Source organism: Ascidiella aspersa, chromosome 1, assembly GCF_963924565.1.
Source record: "Ascidiella aspersa chromosome 1, kaAscAspe10.2, whole genome shotgun sequence".
NCBI lineage: Eukaryota > Metazoa > Chordata > Ascidiacea > Phlebobranchia > Ascidiidae > Ascidiella > Ascidiella aspersa.
Genome location: NC_139447.1, coordinates 14,482,453 through 14,494,087, shown reverse-complemented (window position 1 = coordinate 14,494,087; position 11,635 = coordinate 14,482,453). Strand labels below are relative to the sequence as shown.

General features: G+C 38.6%; 2 protein-coding genes across 7 annotated transcripts in view; both read left to right on the top strand.

Moving 5' to 3' along the window:
* LOC146167943 (rho guanine nucleotide exchange factor 1-like) overlaps positions 1-4,629 on the top strand; it is a 38,357-nt gene extending 33,728 nt beyond the window's left edge. For all 6 annotated transcript variants that reach the window (XM_083380491.1, XM_083380477.1, XM_083380469.1 and 3 more), the window contains 3 exons: positions 136-222; positions 1,352-1,452; positions 2,142-4,629. In XM_083380491.1, coding sequence (XP_083236617.1) covers positions 136-222; positions 1,352-1,432 — 168 coding nt within the window. In that variant the 3' untranslated portion in view covers positions 1,433-1,452; positions 2,142-4,629. The remainder of the gene's footprint in view (positions 1-135; positions 223-1,351; positions 1,453-2,141) is intronic.
* Positions 4,630-6,854: 2,225 nt separating this feature from the next.
* LOC146167942 (uncharacterized) lies at positions 6,855-7,445 on the top strand. The gene has a single exon (XM_083390847.1). It carries the CDS (start codon positions 6,855-6,857, stop codon positions 7,443-7,445), a length of 591 nt encoding a protein of 196 aa, XP_083246973.1.
* The last annotated feature ends 4,190 nt before the right edge of the window (positions 7,446-11,635 follow it).

Below are 11,635 nucleotides of genomic sequence, written 5' to 3'. Positions count from 1 at the left end.
TAAAAGATCACTTAATATATGTAAACCTCCTTGCTTCCCAAGAGAAAAGTCCGGAATCTCGTTTAGATCCCAAATCAACCTTTTACTATTTTGATTTAATATATTTGTAATATCTGGTGTTTTGTTAACCCATAGCATGTAACGGACGAGAGGGACTTGGAGCGGCAGAAGATTGAGAAAGAAAATCACATCCTACGCGAGCAGTTGGCAGCTTTAGAAGTGGTGAGTAACACTTGCCCATATTAAGGAATGTCAAGTGTTGGGAAGTCCGGTGACATTGGATTAGAGTGCGAGTCATCCTAGGTCCTAGAATCAGTACATCAGTGCCAATCCGATGCCAGATTAATGTAGAAATTGTAGCGTGATAGAAGTAAATTGGTTAACACCGGAATTAAAAAACAGGAATCGGACATCCAAACTCGAGTTTAGATATTTCACATATACTCTGTGGTCAAGACATCGCAACTCTAATGCAGTGGTATCCAACCTTTTTAATAAGTGACCCCAATTTAAATAAAATTAAATCAGAATTTACATTGCGACCCCATTTTTTTTTTCAGATAGGAATAAAAAATATATAATAATAATGCTGGAACTAAGTAACAGGAGCAAATATGTGTAAATTATACACATTTTTTTTTTCGAGAAAACTGTTGCTATATGTATACCAAAATGACGTATTTTGTGAAGTTTTATTTCAATTATGAATTTGAATTTAGCACACGAATGAACACCAAATTTTCAATTTGTTTGAACACTAAATTGCATTTCGTGTGATGGCTACGCCTGTAGTGTATAGTGTCCACCAGTTTTAAAAACGCGGCTCTAACCGCATGGCATGCTCTACTTCCGAGCGATTTACGGGGTTTCGTTTTGTAATATGCTTGTTGGTTGAGAACAAAAAGAGTATAGTTAACTCACAAAATTGGATAGAGTCGGGTAACTTGATTGTATCGAAGTACAAAAATAAATATTTGCTGAAATCTTTGTAACCTAGCAGGTCTTAACAGCTAAAAACACTTATTTTATGTAGAAGAAACAAAAGCTTATCTTTGCTATGTACTCCGTCACATTTAATAGTGTGACGTCACCGTAAAGAAAACGAAATACATAAATCGAACTAAAACAGCAAAATATGGTGATTGATGGCGCGACCCCAGAAATTTTTTAGCCTACCCCATTTGGGGTCGCGACCGTTAGGTTGTCTAGTGCATTAAAAATACTGCTCTAGTGCATTAAAAATAATGTAAAAATACACCAACTTTCCGCTTCCCTTGTTTCGCTGAACGCTTGTTCTCAAACCACTAAACTAATGTTACATTGCGTTTGCAACTCAACTTTATGTTTGCAGAAGGGCAAGTTCAGCAACTCGGCTCCGCCCTCCTACTCGGACGCGGTACAAGGTCGGTCGAGTTCGACTGCTCGGGAGTGACGAGTGATGATCAATCGAAAGTAATTAATTGCAATGACTGTAATTAAAGTAACATAATTCTTATAACTTCGATGCGATATTGCTTTTTAGAACCTGACGCATAGACGTTTAAAGTAGAACTATTTGTTGTAGTAAATTGGTTGTTGTTAACTGATATACCTCCTAAACGCCTTGGTTTATGTCCGTCGGTTCTTGCTAAAATCAATATCGCATCGAATTTGATTTAAATTGGTGTTCAAACGGAATTACGTATCCTTGCATATCCGGCTATGTTGGAAATGCCGAATAGTAATTTCATTCTAATGATTCGGCATTTTAATCGCCCGAAATATTTTGCTAATAATTGTGGTTTACTAACATTTTATCTGAGTGAAATGGTAAATAAGAAAATTATAAAAAAATTGGTGTCGAGTTACTTTTATGGAAGGTGCAAATCCTTAATTAAAATCAGCTTTTTCGATGGTTTGTGGTTTGTTTGATTTGCTTGCCAAAGCTTGATTGTATCTAACAAAGGGTATTGATATCAATCGGCACTGCCTGTTTTTAAGCATAAACCCAAGGTACTTTTCAATCAATAATTTTCTATTTTATTTTTTAAAACAAAGTGATTAATCAACGCGGTCAACTATACTTTATGTTTTGTTTGTGAATTGAATTACGTTATATCGATTGCGTAGCAGTCGTTGACCTAATTTTAACCCAACTTCAGACGAATCGTCACCGCCTGCCGGCCAACATCAAGAACAGGCCGATGACGTGCCGCCCCTTCCTATGACGTCACTGATACATCATTTCGAGAAATCGCGCTTGTCGCACACCGTTTCAAGCCCCTCGAATTTGGTTTCGGCCCCCGACGGAGCTGCTGGTGGATACAGGGCAACCCCACCCTTGCCCAGGAAGGAACGAAGGTCGACTGGGTTTTAACGCACCTATTTGAAGATGGCGGATTTTATACCATATGTTTTAGACTGAGAGCTTGTGGGGTTAGATTGTATCAGCTGCTTCGTTTTCGGCAATCGTTTTGCTCAGTTTTCAATCTTGTCGACACTTTTTTCCAAATTATTACTTTTTTTCTTTTATCCGGTCCTACTTTTCAATGTGTAGCAATTTATATATTGGCATGTAGTTTTGTAGTGGTAGGAATTCACAACCGCGCGACGCTTGCGCGGCTGCCAGCCGGCCTGGCACGCTGCCAAGCGTTACAGCTTCGGGTTTTTGCAAGTTTGCTTTTTAGCATTTTATTTCATTATTTGGTGAACGACCTCGCTTTAAAGCCTGTGTCGGGTGTTAGATGCCTGATAACTATTTGGTTAACAGTTGTAAATTAACAAGGATTATGTCTCGTCATACGGTAGCACCGCTTTCATCCCGTGTATTCAGTGGTACTTATTTCGCGTACAATTTTATACATTAGACAAAAGTTTACTGAATCATTTCAACTACTGACATGTTCAAACCGCCCGAGGAACGGGTCACCATTACAAAACTGAGACGCCAATTTGTGTGCAGCAGTTCAACCTCGCCTTTGATGTCTCATCTAAACACGCACAACCAGACAAGTTTCAAACGTTTACGTGGCCTTTAACACTGTTGCCAAGCACATTTTTTGTGCCCGCCTTGACCGTTTGTTTGCTTTTAGAATGCTTTTTCTTTCTCGCCTCTCAGCAACAGCCGTACTACTAACTCGCAGCGTTCTTTCTTGGACGCCACGCTAAGCCTTGCGGGTGTAAGGCGTTGTGGAAACTCGTTACCCTCTCCCTTCTACCCCTGGCCTTTTTGCACTTGTGTTTCTTCGCGCTATGTCGGTGCCAACTAAGTTACTAAACCGAGCGAACGCGAGTTCAAGAGTATACCGAAATACGAACCCATTTGAGAGTTTCTTTTCTTTTTCGAGATTCTATTAACCTCGCATCGGCGCGTTTTACACTTCTTTTCAAATCGTGCCCTATTTTACTCCGTTTTGTTTCAAAAGTTAATCGAAAAGCCTGAGGCCAAAACAACCAACTGAATGCGCTGTATGACGAATGCACTATCGCGCGCAAGAGCCCCTCTACTTTTTTTGAATTACCAGTAATGCGTTTTTGTTGTTGCAAAAGTTTGTTTAACGTTGTTAAGTTGGCGCCATTTTTTTTAGCTCACACGACTTAGCTATTCCTCCGCTGGAAAGCTTTCATATATCATCACCAATACAAGCATCATTATTTGACTGTTGTGTCCTTTCGTTAATCGCTGAACAGAAATCAATCGGCAATATTCACGTGTCAGATATATGCAATTTATGCATTGATAATACCCATATTCAACGACGACAGCGATAACGAATAATATCTAATTATACGATGTAAGTTAAACCGCCTTTCTGTTAATTAAATATCCATAGGTCTTTTTCTGTGGTTTTGTCGTTAATTATTATCAATGCAATAGTGCTAAAAATGTTTTCAGCGAATTGATATTTCACGCTGTATTGCTTGCAATAGATTGCCACGCTCTACGTTCGGTTGTTCATTTGTTTCGCGATTTCGTTTTGAAGCAGACCTTTGGTCTACAGCTCTACATGGTTCCACAATATGCGCCGCTTAAAAATTCAATCACACCTTATATAGTTGTTACTTCATTTACTATTTTGAAACTCCCACCGACGAAAGAATGTTTTGTTTATCGACCAAACACGCGTGAGTTGATTGATATTATGTTAAGTATGCGACCAAATGTAGCTTGCTCGTGTTTTTCTGTAAAGCAGCACTTGCGCCATTAAGTGTGGATTGCAAAACCCATCTGTATGACATATATCACTTTTGTGGCCAAAAATTATCGCTTTGAGTTTTCTCGTAACCCTCGTCTTTACATCATGCCGGTCGTTGCTGTTCGCTTTTTTTTATGTTTCGGGTGATTTTCTTTAACGCTTCTTGTTTGCCTTTTTGTTTTCGAAGTTTTTCCTCTTCGTCGGTATGAATCGTGACATTACCCTCTTCTCTTGGGTCTTGCTTGGACCCGCGACGTCTATACTTTCGCCTCCCACTTCAGTTGGTTGGCTCATGGGTTTTTAAAGCCTCGCATCCATTTCTGTTGTTGTTTATGATGATGATGAATGTCGCGTCGTGTTTACCCGCGAACGCACCTGACAAAAGCATTGAAAAAGTAATAAAATTTTAAATTATTAATTAAATCTAGAGGGAGATTTTACCTCTAACAGAACCTGCTGACCTGCTGTGTTGATATTGTTATCAGATAAGACGATAAATAGAAGCAGGACGTTCACGATAACCTCCTGACAACCTATATTTTCCATTTAAAAAAATGCTAGATTTGGGCAAATATCAGACTTTCCCTCTCTGTATGCTTTTTAGCATATTAATCAGGTAATTTCGATTAGGAACGCGATACTATTTGTCCAAAATTTGAGTTATCGAAAAAAAAATCAGGTATCGGACACCCGTAGTGCAACATTCTAGGATTTTACAACACTGTGAAGACTATTGTATCACAGGGAAGGGGGACACACAATAAGACCTAAAAAGCAATACATAAAAGGGAAAACATCTATAAAACTATAGTATTTATACCAACGACATAATAAAGCAAAATACGTAATATCCACGGCAGGGTAAGATCTAAATCTTCTGAATAAGACGTATACCTGTTCGATTAAGTGCTATTCACCGAGCTAAGGCTCAAATGGCCAAAATAACGCCTAAAACTTTATGAAGAGGGTAGGGGACGATCGGGGCCGTCGGTCTGGCATCCGTTTTGGTGTCGACGTTTGGGCTCCCTTGTTTGTAAGGTGTCGTTAGGACGCCACTGTTATGGTACTGGATTTTTTAGCCCTGTTTGGGGTTATTGGTGGGTAATGCGTGGGGTTAGGAAATGGGTTAGGGTTGAAATTATTAGAATTAGTGATGTAGCCTACTTAGGGGTGGGGTTTGGGGTTAAGTAAAACGTTGTATAGGCCTAACTCTTAGATCTTATTCTACAGGGTTTTAGGACTTATTCCGATTTGGACGTTTTTACGACTATTAGGTATTTGTCCTACTTTGGTCTTCTCACGAACTGTGCTTTAATCCGATCTTGATGTTGTTCTAATTTCGGTATTCTGGCTGGATTCCAGCAAAACAATGGCGACCCAATTCTTTTAACTGAACTGTTTGTAACTCTAAGTGAACAAAACGAAATAGACAATAACATTAATAAATTTCAATTAAAAAGTAGGAGCCATGTCTACGTACTGCCTCCGATATTTTTCAAAACATTTTGTACAACCATGTTTGGGTTGAACCCATGGGTTAAGAAACACCGTTCTAGGAGATAAAGTCGTTTGAAACAAGTTTTTCCAATTCGAAACCCGGGATAGTTTTTTTTATGAAGTTTAGTGTAATTAAACATGCAATGCAATGTACTTAAACATGCAATTAAAACTTGCTTGCTTTTAATTACACTTTGCTGAACTTATCCTTTTACGTACGATTGTCCCAAATCTTTAAATTTTGCTTAATGTATTTGGTTCTGCTACTCAAAACGAGTGTAGTGTCAACTTTAACCTTACAAATTTATATATCAACCGCCTTGTAGTTTTAGATAATGACATAATACAAAAAAATAAAAAGCTATGTTGTTTTTAAAAAATATTCGATTCCTGCATTTGTAAAACAATTACGATAGAAAAATAAGTTACCGAGACTTATTCGTATTTCCAAAAACATTTGAAAAAAAAAATATTTGTTAAAGATAATGTCTATTCATGTTTTGCCAGTAAGAATATTAATAGTAAACTAAAATTCAATAACGTTAAACATATTTCGTTAGAGATCTTTTCCATGGTGGTTGTGGGTTGCCTCAATAGTGAGATATATCAAATAAAAACATAGTTGTATTGTTAATTTTTAGTACTATAACAATGACTCATTCAAAATGGTTTATTTTGCCTATACTTTACCAAGTAGGGACGGAAGGGAAACAAATAAAATATCACCACAAGCTCATCAAAATTAGTAAATTACTGCTAAACACATATAACCCACACTTTCTGGACAAGGTTAGTTCTGATCTACGAAGAGTATCAATCATGCCGTCATTAAAATTTTACAGATAAAAATTATCTACATGTTTTTACTGACTCTCAGTGGTTAAATGTTGCGTAATATTCATCCACGAAATGTTGTAAAATGAATTACGTTGCATTGTAAATCACTTAACGACTTGTATTTTTTTATTAAAAGCTTTACTTTTTTGTTTAACAATAAATTTAGTTGTAGTTAACAACAGTTGTACAATTTTTATATTAACGATTATTCCACTTGTGATGTAACAATAAATATTATGATACTACAATAACGATGAAAATTCGCCTACGTACGAAATAGGAATACAATAATAACATTTTGGCCGCACAGTGGCACTAGTGATCAGCCTGGGTAAATTGGGAAAAATGACGGATAACGAAGATATGACGCCTGCTACCTCGGAGGAGAGCCTTTCTGTGCCTGACCCGTCGGGCGGACGTGCTAAAAGGCATGCCGCCTACAACATCATGGTCAAACGTGCAATCACGGGACTTCACTCGAAGAACGGCTCCTCCAGGAAAGCAATTATTCGTTACATTTGCGCCCACAACAATGTAAAAAAGTCGCACTGCCTGAAAGCAGTTGGACGCGCCATAAAACGTATGGTTAGCGGTGGCCATCTGTACAGAAACAAACGCGGAGTTTACAAACTCACCGCCAAGGGTCGCGGACTCAAGGCCAAGAAACGCCGAAGGCGCCGAAAGGGCAAGAAGGGTGGGCGCAAGAGGCGCCGTGGTGGGCGCAAGAAGAAGGGAAAGAAGAGCAAGAAGGGTAAGAAGAAGAAGGGAAAGAAATCCAAAAAGGGAAAGAAAAAGAAGTCCAAGAAGAGCCGTAAGAGCCGACGTGTGAAGCGCCGCAAGTCCCCCAAACGCGCTAACCGACGCAGAAAGTCGGCCAAACGTGGAAAGAAGAAGAGCAAAAAAAACAAGAAGCGCAGAGGGAGAGGCAAGCGTTAAATCATCAACATATCCAAAACGAAACAAGAAAACCTACAAATAAAAGAATCTCGAAAACCCCATTTGTTGTGTTCGTGTGCTTTTGAATATAGGGTAAAATTAGGATTACTTTGGGAAAAAAAACATTTTATTTAAATGACACGAGAGCTGAAATCACTCTTCCCACGTAACTCCATAAATATACCACACTTCCTGATTTTAGCACTTTTCCAGAATAATTATCTACAAGATCCCCTGTCACAGAATAAATACTGTTCGAATAATGAAACAGGATAATCCTTGTAACTTAACTATGTACTCGTCTCGGAGTAAAGATGTACTCGTCTCGGAGCAAGATAACATTTAGCTATGCTGATCTGGAGGTCACAAACTTTTACCAATATAAATAAACTTCTGCGTGCCTCATAAGAATCGCGAAAATATAAAAGTATAAATATATTGTTTCTTAATATTAAAACAAAACGCCGAGTAACACTAAATGAAAGCACGGCTTATATGTAGGCCTTTTGTAATAGTAGCAAAGCAGTTCAAAACTTTATGAATAAATATAGGCTACATATTTTTAGTTAATGTTATTGGGTGTCCGCAATAATTAATTTAATCATAGATGCATAGATGGATATCGTAAAATTTAAATTATTGAAGACTTTTTGTAAACACTCTTGAGACTAAAATCTATCCGCAAACTATTCAAAAAAATTACGCTGTAACGTTTTTTCCCTCTTAGGTAAAACAAAATATTTTACTTGTTTAACATAACAGTGTGCAAGACGGTTTGGGATATTACTCGAAATGCCTAGAAACGACGACAGACTCATTAATTAATGTATATTTCATTTAAAAGATTATTTTTTGATATACATTAAGTACATTGCTTATAGACTTGATCCATTCGTTTATTCTATTCTTCAAAATTGCATTTCTAAGTTCTACTTCCGCAAAACGTTCCCGCTAAAGTCACACTTAATTTCACGTTGGTTTTCTATTTTTTGCGCTTCAAGCAAATTGTCTGCTAAGTCCTTTTTTAGAAACTTTATAATACACATAAAATCGATAAACAGTGTGTTCCATAAATTGATTTGGGCATACACCTCATATGATCGGCTGCGTTGGTGACAAGGCAAGGAGAAAGGGGAATTAATGTCACCAATGTATTTTACTTTCTTGTGCGCATTTCGAAATGGAAAATATGACAATTTTCTACATGCCGTTTAGTTGACAGCGATATCCGCCGTTACAAAACTACGGTTGCAGTCCAAGAAATTCTTGTAGCGTTCAGTGGGGTACACAGCTATAGTTTGCGTAATTATTCCTAGTATGGAATAAGACAATAAACGTAATGTATTTTCAAAACAAACTACGGGAGACTCTGAACACGTAAATTATAAAAAAGTTACCATGCTCGTTGACAAAGGTCGATCAATCTGCGCCAACTCACAACAGACAATTGCTTGACGCAAGTCTGTAAACACCGCGGGAAGGTCACGCGGGATTACGTTTATTACCACACAATGAGTGCGAGGCGTCAGCGTTGTCGGTTTCAAACAATGTCAAATCCCACCGTCTCTAAGATAACGTGTATAATGATAGAAGTATACACTACTTGAGCTTTCAGGTTTAAAATCGAGAAAGATAAATCTCGATATCTCAGAGTCGGTTTGTTTTGTGTGGCACATCCTGCAACCAGTCCTTAACCTGCGGACTCATAAAATATTTTCAAACGTATCTCTAAACTTACACTTATAGAGTTAACGTATACTTTATAAGTATTATATAATCAAAGTCATCCAGAAAGTCGTAAACAAATGAACATATATTTTAAACAGTGACGGGTTTTCTTTTACCTGAAATATACAGTCTTGTAACGTTTAGCGATGTTTTTAAATATTCAACTCCAGAAAGACAACGTTATTCTTTTAGGGACATGCGAGGGCTCCAGTCACAACCATATCTGGCCCTTAAATTTTCCCAATGCCACATTACTGCTGACGCAACGCATTTGCGAGCGCTCACATCGATCAGAGACTGTTTGACGTCATGTTTCAAACATTACGTCAGTACACCGTTATGCAATGATGTGGTGGGGTTTGTTAACGCTCCATACGACTTCGGCCTTGTTCAAAAACTCAAAATAGAATCATGTGACGTCGCAAATTGCAGTCGTGGTGCGCAAACTGTCCGCTGGTCACGTGCTTGTGTGAGTGGGTGACTACCATTACTGTGCGTCGCAGTCTGGTGTAGATGTGTTGTGTACGGCGTACCTTATTTTTGCAGCTGCCGTTTTAATCTAGTTTGGTTTAATTTGCAGATTTAAGGGGATTTTGTATTTTTTTACAGTCATGTAAATCGAATATCTGAAATAGAATTATAAAAATAGGATTGGCCGATAACAATGTAAGTTTAATCACAGGGCTTATTAACAAGTAACTCACGAAGTTTGACATAATTCGCCCACTAAAAAGTCCAAGTTTAGATTCCTTGTCTTTTTATTGTTGAATAGTTATGGTTTTCTGTTAATAGTGGTTAAATGTTGTTTAACGGAGACAAATATGTCTTCCACCCTTTCGATACGTCATTCGTGGCATGGGTCAAATGCACAATCGCTAGACTAGCGGCCAACGCGTTGCGTGAATAAGCCGTTACGCATTTTTTTAAGCATTTTTGCTTAGACGACTCGATTTAATTGAGCGTTAAGGTCGCCGCTGGTTGCGGTGCTCGTGTCAAATATTTAACCTCATAAGTTGGTTCTATATGTTAAGTTACAGCCCCCGAACCATTGGTTGCATTGTACAATTAAACCGTTTTTTAAATCGCGTGACCAGCAATAAGAGAGTATTCGTATTTTTGAAATACGTAGACAGGCGCAAAATGAGGCGTTCCAAACATAGGACATCATGTTTCGTCACATATTCAGTAAATGGAATATTGTGTGCCATGTCGTCAACCTAGGTGTTACTTCGTTCTTCAAGTTATGTCGTTTATGGGACAATAGTACAAGTCCTTCGTATTTTAGTTAAATTGTATGAAACTTCCTAACGATGTCAAATCATATCATTTATTGGACATCGAGTGCGATGGAAAGGCGAAAATCTCCGCTTGTAACTGGCTGTTCGTGGCAAACGAGCCAATCAGTTCTGGAATAAAGATGGCGGCCAGTCCGCCGTCATTCAAGCGCGTCGCCTTTGCCTTTTTCTCGCGGCTCGCGTGACGTCGCCATCGTATAGTGTTTACAGGCTCGAGCCAGCCGTTTGGTGTACTCCACAACTAAGTCTTAGTTTGAGTTCGAACGGTTTCGCGCCCAGATGTGATTTGGCGTATACGCAAAAACGAAGAAAGTTAGATGCGTGATAGACAGCGATTGATGGGAGAACCTTTCGTATACTGTCCGTTGCCATATCAATTACACACCTGGTCTGAAACGCAGGTAGATAAGTTGGGTTCTATCCGCAGTCATTTTTATATTGGGGAAGCAGCTAAGATATGTTACATTGTTGCTATAGAAATCTGTCCTAGTTAGGTGAAGTATATATTCCAAAGGTTATTAACGTGATTCTGCGCCTTTTTGTTGTATCTAATTTGCTGGCGACAATTTGTTGCAGACGTTAGAAATGCGTGTATGCGTGGACTGGTCGCAATGTAGTCTCTGCTATTTCCTCTCGATCAATAAGCGATTAAGTTCCAGTGGCCACGTTTCGGTGTGGAAGAATCTTTTGCTAGTGTCCTTTTTAGTCACGTCTTTAAAGCCTTTATTTTTAGTACATATTAATGCTACCTTGGATAAGACAATTGGGATTGTTGTTGACAAATGCAGTAATTGTCAAGGAAGTTTACACGGTTCTGTATTTTATGATCTGTCAGATCAGGAACGCTTGGTTATTTGCCGCAGGGTGCGGTTTGGACGATAGAAATAGCACGTCGGCGGTAGTTTTAGCTCCCAACCGCACCGAATTACACCTGTCACGAACTCCCGGAACTTTTCCGTAAAATGTGTTCCAATCCTTGCGTGGAACCCCTGATGCGATAGTGATCTATACCCACTTATTTAGGATTCAAGCTGCGGCACGTGTTAAAATCGCCCTGAATAGGTTTCAACCCTTTACAAAAGGTTGAAAACCTTCCAAACCGAGGTAGGCGGTAACAGTGGTTGCACTGTTTGTATCCAATTCAATGCATGCTTACACATAACTGAC

What these genes read in the sequence shown, in the direction of transcription:
- LOC146167942 (XM_083390847.1), top strand. Translation starts at nt 6,855, where the DNA reads ATGACGGATAACGAAGATATGACGCCTGCTACCTCGGAGGAGAGCCTT.